Below are 20,741 nucleotides of genomic sequence, written 5' to 3'. Positions count from 1 at the left end.
CTATCTTGTGATATACGCGATGAAAGAATCCAACTCCATTAGAGAAGCACCCCCTTTCTCCCAATTCGTCTGCTCTTTTTCTAATTTCGTCGCCTTCTTCTGATGCCATTAAACTTACTCACGACGTTCTGAATGGTGGATGCACTCATCAGCTCTTCGCGTTTCTCCCACTCCCTAACAATGAGGCCTATTTTCAATATTTCCGTCACCAAAAAACCATTTTTTGGTTGGTCAGAGTGCATAGGCCAAGAAGCTATGGGAACTCCCATAGTAATACTTTCTATACAAGAATGTAACACCCCGTAAATTCGGCTTAGGTATGAATGAGCTAAAGGAGTAGTAAGGATATATTTTGAACATGTGAAGTCCCATCGGGATAATTATGGGTGAAAATAGTTGTTTCAAAATCAAGATGGAAAGTGAGGTGCATAAGATTTGACAAAATCGACTAAGTTTTGCAGAAGGTCTATCTTCCAGCAGGGTTTAGTGAAAATGTGTGCTGAATTGGAAAAACTCAAAGCATGAAAGTTGTAGGCCTTTGAAATAGCTTTCCAACGATATATTGTAGAGCCCAAACGAACCTCTGAACAAAAAGTTATGCCCGTTTTACAGAATGGTGTACAACCACCGCGGTCCTGCCGCGTTTTTACCGCGACCGCGGTGGTGAGGCAGTGTCCCAGCGATTTACCGCGGTCGTACCACGGTGCTCCAACCGGGACGCGGTGGACGACTTGGGAAGTCATTTTTTTAGCCCTATTTCGTCCCCCACAGCCCCAAAACAAGAAAACTTGCTCTAGAAAGTAAAGCTCTCAAAAACCTAACTCCTTAAGAGTCCCTCCACCACCCAAGGTAAGTTCTAATGATGATTCTAACTTAATTTTAATTTCAACATCTTATTAACATGGGCAACCCCTCCATATCATTAGATATTCGATTGGGACATCATTGTTGAGAGAAGGAAGCCTAGAACTTGAATTCAAAGGGTTTGAACTTCAAAAAGGTAATGTCTTCACCCTCTAATTGATTCTAGCATTGATTTAATGATTGTAAATCCTAGTTCAAGAGATATGAGTTGATGGGTTTGATAGAAAAGCATGAACGATTATAGGGTTGGGGTGTTGAGTGTTGATTATTGGTTAAGGGTGTTGTTTACCTTATGAGTGATGAAGAATAATGTTGATTATAATCATTTGAGACTTTAGAATTTATCTAGGAACAAGAGAACGGGTTGTTGGGTGTAGAGACACCATTAATAAGGACTATGAAGCTTTATTTTTACCAAGTGTTTGATAAAATGCTTAAGTGACCAAAACATGAGCATCATAGCTAATATGGAATCCTTTTGACTTGTATTGCTATAGATTAAAATTGAAAGGGTTGACAAATGTTGCATTACGCTCAAGAGCAGGAAGTTAAGGTATGTAAGGCTAACTCTTTACGTTTGGGAATGTCTATGATTCTCCCTACGTCCCATTCATTATGACCATTACCAGTTTCCTCAGAAAGTAACTATGCCTTAGTTCCCTGAATAGTAATAGAACTTCTATTCTCTAGATGGCATAGTCTCATAATCATTCGATATTCTATGAGTTTCAGTTATGACAAATCAATTTATTATGAATACTCATCTCAGTCTAATCCTATTCACTATTCCAGTATCATGTAACTCGGTATGGCTCATTATTTCAGTATCATGTATTATAATATGATTCTCAGTTCCTGATTTTATATTCTTGAATGTTGAACACCTGTATGCCTGAGGCCGTAGTTTATGCTTTACACATTTTTGGGCCTGAGGCCGTAGTTATGTATGTGTATACTTGGGCCTGAGGCCGTAGCTTGTATATATATATATATATATATATATATATATATATATATATATATATATATATATATATATATATATATATATATTGGGACCGAGGCTGTAGTTTATCAGATAAACAGGTTGTTCATCATTCAGAAGAGGGAGTATTCATATCCTTACTTCCTTGTTCAGTTATCTGTTTATCAGCTAGCAGTTCAGTTTCAGTTTCAGTATTTACAGTTCTTTTGTTCAGCTATTTTACATACCAGTACAATTCAAATGTACTGACATCCCTTTTTGCCGGGGGCCTGCATCTCGCGATGCAGGTAACGATTTTCAGGTTGACGATTTAGTTTGTTAGGACATCTCATATCAGCTATTGGTGAGCCTCAGTCTTTTGGGGCCTTATCTCTCTTTTGTTTTAGTTATTATAGCATTTCAGTTAATAAGGTATACCGGGGACCTTGTCCCGTTAAACAGTTAGCATTTTTAGTATTCTTTAGAGGCTTCGTAGACTATAACCCATTCAGTCAGATATTAGCGGACTTTCATGTGTTAGCCTTGTCGGCTACTTGTTTATACTTGAAGACCTTTTAGTATTTTCCGCATCTATGATATTTCAGTCAGACTCTTTAGTAGATTATCATGTTATATATTTACCTCTAGCTCATAGTTATACCATATGTTGATCCAGCCATGCAGTTGGTTCGCTCGGTCACATGTAGTCAAGCATCGAGTGTCGTGTTATGCCCAGACCATGGTTCGGGGCGTGACAAAGCTTGGTATTAGAGCTATAGGTTCAAGAGTCCTAGGGAGTCTATGAAGCCATGTCCAATGGGGTCTCTTCTATGTGTGTGTGCGCGCCACACATGTAAACAGTTGACCACTAAGACATCTAGGATTGTTCCATTTCTTTCATACTCTAGATCGTGCAGTTAGAGCTATGCTTTCAGAAATCTTTCTAACCCGTACAAATTGAGTATTTCAGAAAAAATGCCTGCAAAAAGAAAGTACACTAGGAGGGCCTCAGCTACTAGCCAAGGGGCCACAACTAATGTTGCTCAGGAGGAGGACACTCCAGCCCAGGGGGTTGCACGGGGCTCAGTGCCCAGTTCTTCAGACATGGATGTCAGGGGAGCTATCCAGTTGCTCACCCAGATTGTTGCTACTTAATCTCAAAGGCAGGGAACAAGTGATGTTCATGAGATGGGTAGTTCCAGGTCTAGGGAATTCCTCAACATGAAACCTCCCATCTTCACATGGTCCAAAAAGGATGAGGATCCGCAAAACTTCATTGATGAGGTTCAGAAGATATTTCAAGTGATGCATGCTACAGACACTGAGGCAGTGGAGCTTGCTGCGTACCAGCTGAAGGATGTTGCCAACACTTGGTATGAAACATGGGAAGAGTCCCGAGGGGAGGATGCGGATCCTGCGACTTGGAAGGAGTTTGCAGATGCGTTCCTTGAGCACTTTCTACCCATTGAGGTTTTGGAAGCTAAGGCTTTAGAGTTTGAGAGACTCAGACAGAATGATATGAGCGTGAATGAGTACTACCTCAAGTTCGTCTCTCTGGCCAAGTATGCTCCGGAAATGGTACGTGATATGAGGGCCAGAGTTAGGCGGTTTGTGTTGGGGCTTTGAGATGATTTGTTTGCTGATGCCAATATAGCTGCTCAGAATAATGACATGACCATCACTAAGATGGTTGCCTTTGTTTAGGGGAACGAAGACAGCTTGAAAGAAGTAGAGTAGCAATAGAAAGAGAAGGACAGGGAATTCAACAAGAGAGCTAAGTCTGCAGGAAATTCCAGCCATGGGGGATCTCAAGCAGGAGGCAATCACCAGTTCTTCAGGAAATCAAAATCAGGACCCGCTCCATCTTCAGCTAGTGCAGCGGTTCAGAGGTCCAAGTTTAACAAGAAAAACCAAAATTTCAAAGCAGCAGGCTCACAGTCATAGACTAGTGTGGGCTACAGAGGCCTTGAGTACCCTGCTTGCAACACATGTGGTAAGAAGCATCTAGGGGTGTGTCGTTTGGGCACAAATGGTTGCTTTGGGTGCAGTCAGCAGGGCCACTTTTTGAGGGATTGTCCATCAGCAAAGCAGAACAATGGAGGCAATGTAGCTTCGTCCACTAATTCCGCAGCCCCTCATAACTCTTAGGCCCAACAAGGGCGCGGTGCAGCAAAGTCTAGTAATGCAGGCGGTGGTCGAAACCGCTTGTATGCACTGGCAGACCATTAGGATACCGAGGCTCATGGAGATGTTGTCACAGGTATGCTAACAATATTCACTTTTGATGTCTATGGTCTTATAGATCCGAGATCTACCCTATCTTATGTAACCCCATATATTGCTAAGAAATTTGGGATAGAACCAGAAAAGTTGTGTGAACCCTTTGAAGTGTCCACTTCAGTTGGAGAATCAGTTATAGCAAGGTGTATCTATAGGGGATGTCCAGTCAAAGTGCATCATCGTCTTACTGTAGCAGACTTAGTAGAATTGGAGATGGTAGACTTCGATATGATCATGGGCATGGATTGGTTAGATTCATGTTATGCCACAGTGGATTGTAGAACCAAAATAGTAAGTTTTGAATTTCCCGGTGAACTAGTCTTAGAATGGAAGGGTGATGCAGTAACACGTAGGGGTAGGTTTATTTCCTATCTTAAAGCCAGAAAGATGATCCCCAAGGGATATATCTATCACCTGGTTCGAGTTAAGGATGCAGATACTTAGATCCCCACTCTCCAGTCGGTACCAATTGTAAATGAGTTTCCAGAAGTGTTTCCCAAAGATCACCCTAGAGTCCCTCCCGATAGAGAGATTGACTTTGGAATTGATCTACTTCCAGGCACTAAGCCGATATCTATTCCGCCTTATAGAATGGCTCCAGCAGAGTTGAAAGAGTTAAAAGTCCAGTTGAAAGATCTTCTAGATAAGGGATTTATAAGGCCAAGTGTCTCACCTTGGGGCGCACCGGTCTTGTTTGTCCGAAAGAAGGATGGGTCTTTGTGTATGTGCATTGACTATCATCAGTTGAATAAAGTCACCATCAAGAACAAGTACTCTCTTCCCAGAATAGATGATTTATTTGATCAACTTCAGGGTGCCCAGTGTTATTCCAAGATTGACCTCAGATCAGGATACCATAAGTTGAAGGGTAAGGAAGTTGATATTCCAAAAACAGCTTTTAGGACTCAATATGGGCATTTCGAATTTTTGGTAATGTCATTTGGTTTAACGAATGCACCAGCAGCTTTTATGGACCTTATGAATAGGGTCTTCAAGCCTTATCTTGATTTGTTTGTTATTGTGTTTATTGATGACATCTTGATTTATTCCCGTAGCGAGACTGACCATGCAGAACATCTCGGAATTGTGTTGCAGACACTACAGGATCAGAAGTTATATGCCAAGTTTTCTAAGTGTGAATTCTGGTTGAAATCAGTAGCGTTTTTGGGCCATGTCATCTCAGGGGAAGGCGTGAAGGTGGATTTTCATAAAATAAAGGTAGTGAAGAATTGGCCTAGACCCACCTCCGTATCCGATATAAAGAGTTTCTTGGGTCTAGCAGGCTATTATAGGCATTTCGTAGAGGGATTTTCTTCTATCTCGTCCCCTTTGACTAGATTAACTCAGAAGAAAGTCAAGTTTCAATGGTCGGACGCGTGCGAGTAAAGTTTTGAGGAGTTAAAGAAGAGGTTGACTTCAGCTCCAGTCCTGACACTATCGGAAGGAACCGAAGGGTTCGTTGTTTATTGTGATGCTTCAGGGATTGGTCTTGGGTATGTATTAATGCAGCACGGTAAAGTCATAGCCTACGCGTCGAGGCAACTCAAGGCTCATGAGAAGAATTATCCGACTCATGATCTTGAATTAGCAGTTGTGGTGTTTGCGCTTAAGATCTGGCGCCATTATTTGTATAGGGTACATGTTGACAGTTTTACAGACCACAAGAGTCTCCAGTACATCTTCAAGCAAAGAGAATTAATGGACTTTTAGCATTTTTAGTAAGGTATACCGGGGACCTTGTCCTGGTAAACAGTTAGCATTTTTAGTATTCTTTAGAGGCTTCGTAGCCTATAACCCAGTCAGTCAGATTTTAATGGACTTTTATGTGTTAGCCTTGTCGGGTACTTGTTTATAATTGCAGACCTTTCAGTATTTTCCGCATCTATGATATTTCAGTCAGACTCTTTAGTAGATTATCATGTTTTATATTTACCTCTAGCTCATAGTTACACCTCATGTTGATCCAGCCATGCAATTGGTTCGCTCGGTCACATGCAATTAGGCACCGAGTGTCATGTTATGCCCAGACCATGGTTCGGGGCATGACAAAGAATTCCAACCACAATGACTCATGAACCCCCCAGTCGACGAATGAGCCAAGATTTCTGGTTATGGTGCCCATTCTCTCACAACTAATCCTACTTCTTTTGCCCTTTCCTCAAACCCTTGTGGCAACTCAACGTTTCTAGCCTCCCCAGTAAAGATATCTCCTCTATCGGCATCTCTCAACACCCATATAAACCTCGGTTTGCTCTGCTCTAATCCCTTTGCGAGCTCCTTGATTTCCCTATCATAAAATGAAGTTGTTGTTCCAAATGTTATATAAAGAACTGATCTTGGAGGTTGCTTGTTAAGCCACTCCAAACATATATTGTTCGTATTCGAGACATGAACAAGTTTAGTAGCCAGAACCTGTCCAATTGCCCATTGTTTCTTGTTCTGTGTACTTGTTACTTCTACCAACAAATCAAGAAACCTGCCTTCGATTACTTTGCTCGTATTATGAATATCACCTGATCTAATATCCATATACGGACTCTGAGAAGCTCTGCGTTCTGATTTCATATGTTATAATTTCTTCAAGGGAAGGTAAATTTTTAAGCAATTCTTCTTCAAGTTGTATTGACATACCATAAGATAAGCATATCAAATAGTACAAAGTGAAAACTGAAATGCAATTAAATATATAAGATTCTGCATTGGACAAGGTTGAAACATCCTGAACATTATAAGACATTAAAGAATCATGTACAACAACAACTCGTCTTGCTTTAGATAAAATATCGCGAAAGAATGAAGCAAAAGGCTCGCGCATAAGCATACAAGCAGCCCACGATGGCTCAAGATACGCGGGGAATTTGTTTAAGGAATTATAATCAGGTGGAGGTGAGGCAACTTCAGGAGTTGGGATGTCATGAAATTGGATTTTGGCTATGTCTAAAGGATTTAAGGCGTTGGCGCAAACCCTGGCTTGACGATTATGTGTCGCTGAGCCAACATAGTATACTGGAAGATTATATGATGAGGAGATTAAACAAGCAAGTTGGAGAAGTTGATTGAGATGTCCTTGACCTGGAAATGGAACCATAACTATAGCTATTTCATCTTGTTTCAACTTGCTGCTATCCATGAAAGAAATTAGAAGGTTTTTAGTATTCAAACTTTTTTGTGTTTTTTCAAGGTAGTGACTTTGAAATATATGAGAATTGAACAAAGGTAAACAGAACTAAGATGTAATAGCCCATAAATTTCAAGCAAGGACATATGAGTCATTTAACAAAAAAAAAAAGGAAAAGGATATACAAAAAAAGAAAAGGGTCGTAGCCCACCAAATTTCAATTTGGCAAATAGGTAAAAGCAAAGAAAGGGATTTAGGGAAGGGGAAGGACTCACGGCAAACACAAAAGAAAAGAAAAAGAGGGCTTTGGGTAGTAGAAGGATTCTAACACAGAGAAAACTCACGGGCAAGAATTAGTTAAGGGAAAATCTAGTGAAAAGCTTGGAAGCCACTTTTGAAAACAAAAGAAAACGTGAGATTTGCACTTTTCTTCCATTGAAGAGCACCAGGATAATTCAACGAAGAGAAACTAACTAAACAGAGAAGAAGAAGGTAAATTTTTTAACTTAATTTGTAGATTTGATTCATAAATTCCATGGCTATAGAGTTGGGGTAAGAATTAATTAGAAGAATTAATATTAATGAAATAATGGAGTTCATGGAATTTTTATGAATTGGTACCATAGGTTTAGGGTTATAAACTTATATAGTCTGTCTATGCCACACAAAAAAAAAAAAAAGGGATATTCCTTCAAAAACCTTTCTGTTTTGTTAGTGATTGGTAATCAAATATGATTGCTACTAATATTGGTGATATTGGAAAAAAATTTACAATGTAATTTTGATAGCATTGAGTTGGGATACTGAAATGGGTCTTGATATTCCAAGTAGAATAAGAGGGATTTGTTGGGTTATTATAATTCGGCGAATTAAGAGCCAAATATGAAACTCTGAGGGTTGGGCATTCTAAATTAGCTACGAATTAGCCTAAACATGGAAAATTAACATGAGATCGATATCATATAATTATAGATTGATTGGAGGAAGTTGTACGAATTGCTCGAGGTGAAGCATTTGGTATTTCGGCACGAGTACTGTGAGTAGTAATCTTACCGCAATTTGTGTTTTCATAACTTGCATGATTTACACATGATTTTAAATATGAATATGTTACCGATTATTTTAAGTTGCATGTGGGACAAGTCTTTTACTCGATATGATACCGAAATAGTTATTGGAGAAGATTACCTTTGTTTTAAATATTTTCATTGTCACTAGATCTGTTTTACCGTTACTTGAATTTACTGTTATCGAAAAGAAATTATATGATTTGATAAGAACCAAAATGCCCTATATTGTTTTAAAATATTTTCTATGAGTATATACGGATTACAGAGACAAGTATAAATGGGAGTAGACATTGAAGGATCCTGTAGCTAACGGCGGGTTCGTTAGACCTGATGCACCTTGTATTTACCGATTACAGAGTACAGTTATAGCCATCTCTAGTGGGAATGTAGAACTAGCATACCGTTATCGATTTCCCTCGAGTAGGGACTACCGTTATATTTGACTTCTTGCGAAGAAGTCCACAGTTATACTGATTACATGATCCGTTCATTGAAACCTCCCAAAATGTGAATACTGATATTATACAATGGTTACCAAGCTTATTACTGAATTGTATTTGTATTATACTACAAGAAAAGTATGGTGAGACTGAAAATTATTTCTTGTTTCTGAAAGAGCATTTTTATGTTATTTTCTATTTGAGATACTAGCATGTTTTCTGACTTGTCCCCAATAAAAACGGTTGTGGTTAAGTGTTATTACTCACTGAGCTAGCGACTCATTCCCCGCTAATTTTTTTTTTACAGAGACAACAGTTAACACGGGCAAGGATTTCGTTAATTAGAGTGCACAGGTTGGTTCTTGGTGAGCCTCGCACTTGTTCGCGTGGGCGGAGATGATTTTTATCAATTGTTATGGTCTTTTCCTTGAACTCTTAGAGTCGCTCCATAGTCATTCCTTTAGTTTTTTGAGTATTCTTCGTTATTATAGACTTATGTTGAGTATCATTCTTATTTATCAAAGTTGGAGATAAATTAGTACTTCTAGTGGTTATTTGGTGATTTAGTTATGGTGGAGACTTGTATTGGTTAATTGACAAGTTGTCAATTATTTGGTATGATATTAGGATGTTTGGTTGTTGATTTGAGACAGGAAATTTTTTTTTGGGATGGTCCAAAAATAGGGGAAACTCTGTCCGTTTTTCTATAAAATTACCGATGAGGCTTACTTGGGAGCACTTGCTCCTAAGCGCCGGTCACAATCCTAAATTGGGTTGTGACATAAGACTTGGAAACTTTGATTATTTTACCATAAAAATTGTTGTCAAAAGTGTTTATAAATAGAAATTTCCTTTTTCATTTCAACCGGCCATGATTAATATATACGTACAAATAAAATGTGTGACAAGTACTTCTTCATGCTTAACCAGAGGTCTCGGATTCAAATCATGATTATGAAGAAAATGGAGCGTTTTACCACCTCAAAACGGGACTTTCTAGCGCAAATCCATATTAATGGGTGGCCCTCAAAGTGGAATTTTCTGGCACAAATCCGGATTAATCGGGCCCTAAAGCGAGTACAGGACACTGGGCTTGGAAATCAAAGAAATAGCAAATTCAAACCTTTGAAAATTTGTGGTCTACCATTAAAAACACAGTGGGAAAAATTAACAAATACATGTCTTAATCCATCTCTTTCACCTGTCTATTTTTCTCCACCTCATTCCCTCCTATTGGTGGACTAATTACTCATTTATAGTGAATTCAACCGTTAAATTATTCAATTATTGTCTAATGGAATAATTTAATTATTTTTCCAGAGTGATTCAAATTATTGCTTTTGACTTGAGTCAACCAAATAAAATGAAGTTGATTTTAATTTGGGGTTAAATATTTCACAAATGGTTATATAATTATGGCTTTTTTCACTAAAGTCATATAACTTTGTTTTCTCACACAAAAGTCATATAACTTTTACTTTTTTTCACTAATGTCATATAACTTTGACTCATTCTTATTTTTGACTTTTGTGTGAGAAAACAAAATGATATGACTTTAGTGAAAAAAACGTCGAGTTATATGACCATTTGTGAAATTTACCCCTTTAATTTGTATTTCAGGTTTTATTAGTTTTTTGGCTTTTCTCACATGAAATACAAATTCAATTCATTCAATGTACTAGAGTTAAAGATAAAATACAAATTTTAAAACCACCCTTAGCTATGATAATTAATCTAATTAAACAAGGATTAGGATTTAAGATTCAGCCATTAAAGAATAAGTGTAGAAGTAGTCCAAAATTTAGACGGCAAGACTTTATAGGTACCAAAATTTAAAAAAATGGTAAAAGTGGTCTATTTCGAATAGTCGAAAGGGTGACTTTTGGACCTTTCTTTATTTGTATTATCATGTGAGAAACAGATAAATCCAATCAAGTCCAGCTGAAATAAACAAGAAGTTGTTCAGTGAAACTTCTCCTTTCATTCCAGTAGTGGTAGTGTTATTCTCGGGTGTTCAAACCGAACCGAAAAACCGCACCAAATCGAAAAATCAAATCAAACCGATTAAAAAACCCGACTAGGTTTGGTATTGAGTAAAAAAATCTGAACCAAACCGATATATAAATATTTAATATATATATATAAGACTTTATATTGAATTTTCTTTAAAAAATATAAAAATATTTGGGATCCTATCATGTGTTAACCTTGAAAGCGTAAATTAACGAAAAATTATTGTTAGACGACTAAGAAAATAACTATCACGTGTTACTAAAAGAAATTCTCTCATTAGAATATTTTAATAGATTATATGTTAGTCAATTTTTTCAATATTTATTAAACATATATTCATTTATCAAAACTATATTTATAACTTTAACAAAGTAAGATTAAAATAATATTCATGTAACAAAAAAACCCGAAAACCGGAAAAACCCGACAAAACCGAACCAATCCAAACCGATATAATTGGTTTGGTTTGATTTTGATAAAAGTCGAACCAGCCCGGCCCGTGTACACCGCTAATTCTCGTATTTCCATATTGTTAGGTTTCAATTACTATCTGACGATGTTGTGTTTCAGCTTTACTATGATATTGTTGTTGTCACTGCTTCTTTGACTTTGTTACTACTGCATATCTTTTCTCTATACTGTTGTGATTATGTATGCTTGCTTTGAGCCGAGGGTCTATCGGCAACAGTTTCTCTACCTGCACAAGATAGGGATAAAGTTGCGTACTCTCTACCCTCTCCAGATCCCACTTGTGGGATTACATCGGGTATGTTGTTGTTGTAGTCGTCATTGAACATTTTAATAGAATTCTTTTGTTGGTTGAAAGTTTTTCATAAATTTATATACCTTAAACCTTATACCGTGATTCAAGAACTCAAGATAAGTAGAACATATACTTCAGTTAAAGAGGCTAAAAACAGATAGAAAGGGAGCAGTTCCCTTAGCTTGGAACTCGAAAATAACCATGATACTGCATACTTAATAGACTAGGGCAGGCCGGTGCACCAAGTCCCCGCTATGCGCGGGGTCTGGGAAGGGCAAGACCACATGCAGTCTTACCCTGCATTTCTGCAAGAGGCTGTTTTCGTGGCTCAAACCGTTGACCTCCTGTTCACGTGGCATACTTAATAGACTATTGATATAAATTCATATATTACACCATTCTTAAGAGTATAGTAATTCTTATAATTTCATACAGATATTGTACCGATAAATCTAATTTCAACGAGTAATATGAGCGATGAATGAATCCATCTCAGCGCGGTTTATGCCATCATCCTTGACTGATTTTTTGATAGTATTACTCAAATCTGCTGCTCTTTTCCTCATCTCATCTCCTTCTGTTGAAGCCATCAAAATTTTCACAACATTTTCAATTATTTCTGATGTAACAAGTTCATCTCGACGCGTCCATGGCCTAACAGTTAGTCCAATTTTCAAATACTTTGTTACAAGTTGAGAATTCCTTGGCTGATCTGAATGCATTGGCCAGGCTGCTATAGGAACTCCCATTGACATACTCTCCATGCACGAATTCCATCCGCAATGACTCATAAAACCGCCTGTTGAACTATGTGCTAAAATTTCTAATTGTGGTGCCCAATCTCTTACTATAATCCCTCTTTCTTTTATTCTTTCTTCATATCCTTCAGGCAATTGAACTTTTCTAACTTCACTTGTAAAAACATCTCCTTTGTCAGCATCTCTGAGTACCCAAATGAACTTTTGCTCGCTTTTCTCTAGACCAATCGCGAGTTCTTTGACTTCTTCATCACACAACGAAGTAGTCGTACCAAATGACACGAAAATAACTGAGTTTGGTTCTTGTTTGCCAAGCCAATCGAGGGATTCGTGGCGTTTGTTTGAGTCTTTGCTCTTCTCTTTTGGCTCTAAAGGATTGAATGGACCTATAGCCCATTGCTTCAATCCATCATACTCTTTGGCCATTAAATCGAGGTACAAACTTTCTATTACTCGCGACGAATTGTAAAGTTTACCACAATGAATCTTCCCATCAAATTGTTCTTGTATCTTCAAAAAATCCCAAAACTCTGTAGGAAAACAGTCTAAAATTGATGGTATATCGTCATAATGTTCAGTTCCAGGTAAGACAGGTTTTCCTTTGAATTCCCACAAAAATGAATATGACATAAAAGCTGAAGTACTATTGAAAGAATAGCACTCAGTATTTGGCATTTCATGCAAATCTTGAACCACACAATTCATCAAATTATCATAAATAACAACCACTTTCTTAGTATTCGCGCTCAAAAATTTGCGTACTAGAGCACAAATTGGCTCGCGGAGATGGAACGTGGCGTAAAAAGAAGGCATTAGGTGGTTTGGAAATTTGTTAGAAGCATTAGGATTTGGAAGGGGAGTTTCAAAAGAAGGTGTTTGATATTCATGGAAATGAATATTTGTTATGGTGACAGGATCAAAGCCATGAGCCCGAATTTTCGCCTGTTGAATGTGAGTAGTGGTTCCAACATAATGGACAGGGATATTGTACGAGGAAACGAGTCGAGAGAGATGAAGGAGTTGATTGAGATGGCCTTGTGCTGGAAGTGGTACCATGACTACAGCTATAGAGCTGTTTGAGGTCCATTTTTCAGCCATTGGAAAAGATTTGTGTGATTTAAGAGAGGAAGAGAAAGTTTAGAGATGAGAAATCTTTGAACTCTGGGCAAATATAAGCAAGAGCTAGCATACGGCTTACAGGTTCGACCGAACCCAGTAACTTTAGTCTGAACCCTGTATTTATCTTTAAAAATCTATTGAATATGTACAAATTATTAATTGAGAATCCAGTAATTTAAAAAGACTAAAATTCCAAACTCATGAACTTCAAATCTTCGCTCCACCTCTGAATATAAGAATTATTGAATATGTACAAATTAGGAAGTCAGAATTATTGGTATAAATCCAATAGATTAATGAAGGCAATTAGAATAATTAATGTTAATAATTTTATATATGACTATGATTAATGTACCTGCCAATAACAATGATGAAGGCAATAGTACAACATAGTACTAATTAATATTTGCTCATATGGAAAAGGAGTTCACAATTAGCAGCAGCTCCAATACTTTCTGCAGTTGTACAATGTAAAAAGGCAGTCCGGTGCACTAAGCTCCCGTTATACGTGAATCCAGGGAAAGGACCGGACCACAAGAGCCTATTGTACGCAGCCTTACCCTGCAGTGTCATTGTAATAATTTATTTATTTTTTGAAAATCGAAGTTGACTCACATCCAATGGATTCATTTGACAATCTTTTGATAATATATGCGAATAAATAATAATTATAGTCAATTCACATGCTGATCACTCTCAAATTGAGAGTGTTTGGTTGTCATGTACATGCTTATGTGTGATGTGAGGGCAAGCAAAAACTCATTTTCAAGATATACATCTCGAGCTAAAGTATGAGACTCTATTAAAATGATATGAAGTATAGACAAAGAGTACAATATCATTTAGGGAATATTACATAAATATTTCAAATAAGTTCTAACTTACCAACCTCTAGCCATTAATCATAGATTTTCCGAAACTAGCCAAACACATATAAAAATTAAAAATCCAAATAAATAAGGTTCTTCTTCTCCAAGAATTACATGCAAAGATCTCCTTTCATATTTTTAAGCATGATCAACAACATTAGATACAAAAAACGGAAAAAATTTCATGTATGAGGTAGTAAACAAAGTGATAAATATATATATATATATATATACAGAATAATTAACTAGACAAATTATCTAAAATGCATATGAAAAAATCACGGTCAAAGAAAAACTCGTTTGACTCTCGAAATCCAAAATGCATCACATATATTGGGACAGGGAGAGTAGATTTTTTAATACATATACAGAGTCTTGATGAAAGTTATTTAGTTAACGTAAACCCATAGACTATATGTCAACCTAGCTTGGATTATTGAATGAGTTGCATGAAGTAAGGATAGGGTTGGAGCTAGAGTGTCGGGAGCGGGTTCGGCCGAACCCAATAGTTTTGGTTGTATCTTGTATTTGTCTAAAAATATCCATTGAATATGTTTAAATTATTAATTTAGAACTTAAATGATTACAATCCTGCATTCATAAGCTTGAAATCGTGGCTCCGCTAAGCTGAGAAAGCTATATATATAAAGCTGTTTATTTCTAAAACCTCAATCAAAACAATCTCACAAACATCACTTCATTAGTACTAAGAAAAACAGAATCCTCTGACTCCTTTTTGGTTCCATGGATATTAATACTGAAAATCTAGCAAATCATGAACTCAACTGCAGCTTAAAACAAGATGAAGTAGTTGTAATCATGGTCCCAGTTCCAGCTCAAGGCCATCTCAACCAACTTCTCCAATTTACCTGTCTAATTTCCTCTTATAGTCTTCGCGTTTACTACGTTGGCTTAGCCGCCTACAACCATAAGGCCAGGGTTCGAGCCAACGCCTTAAATCCTTCGGACATTGCCAAGATCCACTTCCATGACCTCCCGAGTACTCCTGATTTTGCATCCAGCAAAAGCCCAACACTTTTTAACGCGTGCATGCTTTTACGCGAGCCTATTGCTTCCTTCTTAAGAGACATTTCATCTAAGGCAAGACGAGTTGTCATTGTTCATGATGCTTTAATGTCCTATAATGTTCAAGATGTTTCTTCCTTTCCCAATGTCGAGTCCTATATCTATCATTGCATTTCTAGTTTCGATATGTATTGTAGTTACATATGCGAAATAGCCAGAAGACTTGAATTGCCAGAAGGGTTTGAGGAAAGAGTGAAAGGGGTGGGGTTAGTGGTGAGAGAATGGGCAACACATCCAGAAATCTTGGCTCATTTGTCGACAGGTGGATTCATGAGTCATTGTGGTTGGAATTCTTGCTTAGAGAGTATTACTCTGGGGGTGCCAAGCAGCTATTGGCACTCCCATAGCAATGCTCTCGATGCACGAATTTCAACCACAATGACTCACGAATCCACCTGTCGACGAATGAGCCAAGATTTCTGGTTGTGGTGCCCAATCTCTAACCACTAAGCCTACCCCTTTTAGTCTTTCCTCAAAACCTTCTGGCAACTCAAATATTCTAGCTTCTCCAGTAAGGATATCTCCTTTATCGGCATCTCTTAACACCCATATGAACTTCTGTTTGCTTCGTTCTAATCCCATCGCGAGCTCCTTGATTTGTTCATCAGAAAATGAAGTTGACGTTCCAAAAGATACATAAATAACTGATTTTGAAGGTTGTTTGTTCAACCAATCCAGACAGTTGTTTTTAGTATATGAAATATGATTAGCAAGTTTAGTAGGGAGAATAGGTCCAATTTCCCATTGCTTCTTATTTTGTGCGCTAGAGAGTTGTGCCATCAAGTCAATAAAAGTATTACCTTCAATTACTCTACTTGTGTTATAGATATCACCGGCACTAATACCTATATACTATAACAACAACAACAACTCTCTAGCGCACAAGTAAGGTCTGGGGAGTGTAGAATGTACGCAGAGCTTACCCTTACCCTGGAGGGATACAGGTATTTTGCTCAAGACATTGGGATCGAGCGGAGGGGTAATGGAAAGATCAGGAGTTATTGGAAGGTCAAGGAAGCGAATCTTGGCTATGTCAAATGGATTTAAGGTGTTGGCTCGAACCCTGGCCTGACGATTGTAAGCGGCTAAACCAACATAGCAGACGCGAAGACCATAAGAGGAGATTAAACGAGCAAGTTGGAGAAGTTGGTTAAGATGACCTTGAGCTTGAAATGGAACTATGACTACAACTACTTAGCTTCATCTTGTTTCAAGTTTGTAAATTCTTGATTTTCAAGATTCTCAATGTTATCCATTGATCAAACTAAATGGTATTTAATTTGAGGATATGAAGTGTATTACTCTATATGATATTTATTTGACTTCAATTCACAAGCCTACATAACTAACCACATAAATAACATCACCTACTTCACCAACATTTTGTAGAGTTCACTCAATTCTAAGGCCATGACAATTTTCAGTAGGGTCTCTCCATTATTTGATTCTTGGGTACAATTTTTGGCATGTGTTTCTCGAGTCGTGAACAAGGGCGGAGCTAGAGTATAATTTTTAGTTCGACTAAACCTAATAGCTTTGGTTCAAACTCTGCACTTGACTTAAGAAATTCATTGGATATGTATAAATTAATAATTTAGAACACGGTAACTTAAAAAGACTAGAGTCTTGAGCCCATAAACTTCAAATTTTGGCTCGAGCATATGGTTCTTGAGTCCTGGAAACTGATCAATGATGAACATGGGCGGAACTAGAGAATATCTTCTAGGTTTGGCCGAACACATTAGCTTTCGTTTAAATTCTTGTCTTGAAAAATCTATATGTATAAATTATTAGTTTAGAGACCAGTAAATTAGTAGGACTAAAATTCCAAACCCAAATTAACAGAAATTCAAACTCTAAAGCTCAAGTAACTAATATTCTTATAGAACAAAATACAAATGTGAAAGAGCAACAACAACAACCCAGTAAAATCCCACAAATGGGGTCTGGGGAGGGTAGTGTGTAAGCAGACCTTACCCCTACCCCAAAAGAATAAAGAGGTTGTTTCCGAAAGACCCTCAACTCAAGAAAACAAAAAGATAAAAGGGGACAATATTAGTATTACCACGATAATCATAGAAAAAAAAAAGAAAAAAAAAACGAAATGGGTCCTGTACTAAAAACCGAAATAGTAGGACCAATAATGAATATAATGAGGAGATATAAATATAGATAGATCAAATAATAGATATTGCTCCAATAATGGCAACGGCATGAGGTTTATCTGAACCCAGTATTTTCGACTCGGAGTATAAATTTATGTGTAAAAATTCACTAAAATTACAATAAAAAGTAGATATGAACTCATAATTTTAAAAAATATAATATATAAGAACCTTATAGATTGAACCAAAAAAATTAAACTTTTAGATCCGCCTCGGCACACAGATATTATACCTTCCAGATACTATTAATAAAAGATACCTTTAGTTGTAACCATACACTTGTTTATTCTTCTTCCTAGCTTTTGAGTATTACTTGCTTCTCTTGGGGCCAAAAATGACATGATTTACTGGTATAAACTTCTATGAATGATTAGGATCACTTCTTATAAAATTTATTCGTTTTAAATATTTACACCAAATCATATGAATTTACCATGTTAAATAATAATTAGGATGAGAATGTGTATCAAGTAATTATTGTATATTGATACAATAATAATCATGTTTGTAAGACGTATATATAGGATTAGCGTAAACAGCCCGATGTAAGTAACTTTTTACCATACCTTCAATTATGACTTTCACATTTATTTATCTTAGCACCACAAATTTTTTCAGCTTCTTAATTATTACTCCCTCCGTTTCAATTTATGTGAACATGTTTGATTGGGCACGAAGTTTAAGAAAAAATAAGACTTTTGGAATTTATGGTCCTTAACAAGTCAAAAAGGGGTCCAGAGTATTTGTGTGGTTATAAAAGCTTCTCATTAAGGGTAGAACTGTAAATTTAAGTTAAATTGTTTCCAAATTTAGAAAGGGATCATTCTTTTTGAAACGGATCAAAAAAGAAATAGGTTCACATAAACTGGAACGGGGAGTAGCTTTTTAGGATGAAGCCAAGTCTTTGATGTGAACTTTCATACAATACTTCTGCACCACATACTTTTCTTGCCATACCTCCAATTTTTTATCATATAATAATTGGTCCTTTCTTATTGTGACAAGGTGAAAGGTACAACAATTTAGCATGCTTTATTTTACATACAACCTTTACATGTAGTGGATGTTGCCAAAATATAAACAATCATCCAAGAGTTACAAAAGCCAAAACAGTACACAGCTATCCACAAACAAAATCTTTTTTCATAAAATATTTCTATGTTAGGACATGAACAAACAACAGCAACAATAATAACGACCCATCACGGGGAGGAAGATAGAAAGGTAACCTATGATACCAGGGAATTACGCTTTTTCTCCCGCCTCAGCTTCGCGGATGGAAGGAGGGCGAGAGCGTAGCGCGCATGCTCTATGCTTTTCCAGTAAAATCTCATTAGTAGAGTCTGGAGAGAGTAGTGTGTACGCAGACCTTACCCCTACCCGATGGAGTAGAGAAGCTGTTTCCGAAAGTCTATCTTGTGATATGAGCAATGAAAGAATCCAACTCCAGTTGAGAAGAACCCCCTTTCTCTGTGGACTGCCTTACTGCTGCTCCTAATTCTTCTGCTCTTTTTCTAATCTCATCGCCTTCTTCTGACGCCATTAACTTCCTCACTACATTCTCAATAGTGGATGCACTCACCAGCTCCTCGCGTTTCTCCCACTCTCTCACAATCAGGCCTATTTTCAGTATCTCCGTCACAAAAAAGGAATTAATTGGTTGTTCAGAATGCATAGGCCAAGCAGCTATTGGCACTCCCATAGTAATACTCTCTATACAAGAATTCCATCCACAATGACTCATGAATCCACCAGTCGACGAATGAGCCAAGATTTCTAGCTGTGGCGCCCATTCTCTTACCACTAACCCGACCCCTTTAACTCTTTCCTCAAACCCTTCTGGCAACTCAAATCTTCTATCTTCCCCTTTAAATATATCTCCTCTATCAGCATCTCTCAACACCCATATGAACTTCTGTTCACTTCGCTCTAATCCCATCGCGAGCTCCTTGACTTCTTTATCAGAAAATGTAGTAGACGATCCAAAAGATACATAAAGAACTGATCTTGGAAATTGATTGTCAAGCCAATCTAAACATATGTTTCTCTTATTTGATACATGATCTAGTTTAGTAGGTAAAATCGGTCCGATTGCCCATTGTTTCTTGTTTTGTGTACTAGCAAATTTTGCCATCAAATCAAGAAAATTACCTTCAAGTACTTTGTTTGAATTGTATAAATCACCAGATCTAATATCTCTATACTGAAGTTGAAAAGTTACTAACTTGTTAATCTCTTCAGGTGAATCTGATTCAAGTGAAGGTAACTTTTCAAGTAATTCATCTTCAAGTGGAATAGACATTCCTTTAGGTATGCAAATGAAACTACAATACATAAAGAAAACAGAAACACAGTTAAATATATAAGACTCAATATTATGTAAAGAAGAAACATCCTGAACATTATATGACATTAAAACATCATGAACAACGACAACTCGTCTTGATTTAGACGAAATGTCTCGAAGGAAAGAAGCAATAGGCTCGCGCAGAAGCTTAGAATTAGCATCATAGGATGGGAAAAGTTGAGATGGGAATTTGCTCAGTGCATTAGGATCAGGTGTAGGGGAAGCAAAATCAGGAGTTGGGAGATCATGGAAATGGATTTTGGCTATGTCTGAAGGATTTAAGGCGTTGGCTCGAACACGAGCTTGAAGATTATGTGTGGCTGAACCAACATAGTATACTGGAAATTTATACGACGAGGTGAATATGCAGGCAAGTTGGAGAAGTTGATTGAGATGGCTTTGAGCTGGAAATGGAACCATAACTATAGCTATTTCATGGTTATTTTCACTGCTGCTATCCATATGGAGAAAAGAAGTTTTAGAATTTGAATTGAAGTATACAGAGGAGTTTGATTGAATTTTTATAAAGTTTGTATTGGATTGGTTTTATATATATACAAATATAAACAGCTTACTTTATTAGACTTATCTTCTTGTCACAATACAAAGAGGCACATGTAGAATGACGTATATCATTACGTCATGTAAAAATAAATTATAATCAATTGGATGAGAAATGAAGTTGACTCATTTGACTGCCGTGCACTCCAAGTTCGTTTTATGCGTGCATCTATTGATAGTAAGATTAAGGGCCCATTTGGCAATAAAAAAAATCACTTTTTTCCCAAAATTTTTTACTTTTATTTCGAAATCAATGTTTGGTCAGTTTTCGATGAATTTTAAAAAAATTCGAAAATTTCAAAAACTCCAAAAAACTATTTTTTA

At 37.1% G+C, this 20,741-nt stretch overlaps 4 protein-coding genes and 1 pseudogene across 4 annotated transcripts; 1 reads left to right on the top strand and 4 right to left on the bottom strand.

Annotated features, from left to right (window-relative positions):
- LOC104242936 (zeatin O-glucosyltransferase-like) lies at positions 1–7,238 on the bottom strand (annotated as a pseudogene).
- Positions 7,239–11,629: 4,391 nt separating this feature from the next.
- Positions 11,630–13,504, bottom strand: LOC104242927 (zeatin O-glucosyltransferase-like). Its single transcript, XM_009798043.2, has one exon. The coding sequence runs from the start codon at positions 13,366–13,368 to the stop codon at positions 11,971–11,973; it is 1,398 nt and encodes a 465-aa protein (XP_009796345.1). The 5' UTR covers positions 13,369–13,504; the 3' UTR covers positions 11,630–11,970.
- Positions 13,505–15,002: 1,498 nt separating this feature from the next.
- Positions 15,003–15,691, top strand: LOC104242935 (zeatin O-glucosyltransferase-like). The gene is made up of 2 exons (XM_009798048.1): positions 15,003–15,550; positions 15,607–15,691. Exons 1-2 carry the CDS (start codon positions 15,003–15,005, stop codon positions 15,689–15,691), a joined length of 633 nt encoding a protein of 210 aa, XP_009796350.1.
- A 22-nt stretch (positions 15,692–15,713) lies between these two features.
- LOC138889106 (zeatin O-xylosyltransferase-like) lies at positions 15,714–16,124 on the bottom strand. Its single transcript, XM_070171666.1, has one exon. The coding sequence runs from the start codon at positions 16,122–16,124 to the stop codon at positions 15,714–15,716; it is 411 nt and encodes a 136-aa protein (XP_070027767.1).
- Positions 16,125–18,522: 2,398 nt separating this feature from the next.
- LOC104242926 (zeatin O-glucosyltransferase-like) lies at positions 18,523–20,389 on the bottom strand. Its single transcript, XM_009798041.2, has one exon. It carries the CDS (start codon positions 20,316–20,318, stop codon positions 18,921–18,923), a length of 1,398 nt encoding a protein of 465 aa, XP_009796343.1. The 5' UTR covers positions 20,319–20,389; the 3' UTR covers positions 18,523–18,920.
- Between the last annotated feature and the right edge of the window lie 352 nt (positions 20,390–20,741).

Source organism: Nicotiana sylvestris, chromosome 4 (assembly GCF_000393655.2).
Source record: "Nicotiana sylvestris chromosome 4, ASM39365v2, whole genome shotgun sequence".
NCBI lineage: Eukaryota > Viridiplantae > Streptophyta > Magnoliopsida > Solanales > Solanaceae > Nicotiana > Nicotiana sylvestris.
The sequence above is the reverse complement of the archived record's forward strand: the minus strand, read 5'-3'. Positions and strand labels throughout refer to the sequence as shown.

Bases quoted from the DNA above. Each gene is read 5' to 3' on its own strand.
- LOC104242927 (XM_009798043.2), bottom strand. From the start codon at position 13,368: ATGGCTGAAAAATGGACCTCAAACAGCTCTATAGCTGTAGTCATGGTA.
- LOC104242935 (XM_009798048.1), top strand. From the start codon at position 15,003: ATGGATATTAATACTGAAAATCTAGCAAATCATGAACTCAACTGCAGC. The intron at 15,551-15,606 runs GTTAGTGGTGAG...ATTTGTCGACAG, and splicing joins GAAAGAGTGAAAGGGGTGGG to GTGGATTCATGAGTCATTGT.
- LOC104242926 (XM_009798041.2), bottom strand. From the start codon at position 20,318: ATGGATAGCAGCAGTGAAAATAACCATGAAATAGCTATAGTTATGGTT.
- LOC138889106 (XM_070171666.1), bottom strand. From the start codon at position 16,124: ATGGCACAACTCTCTAGCGCACAAAATAAGAAGCAATGGGAAATTGGA.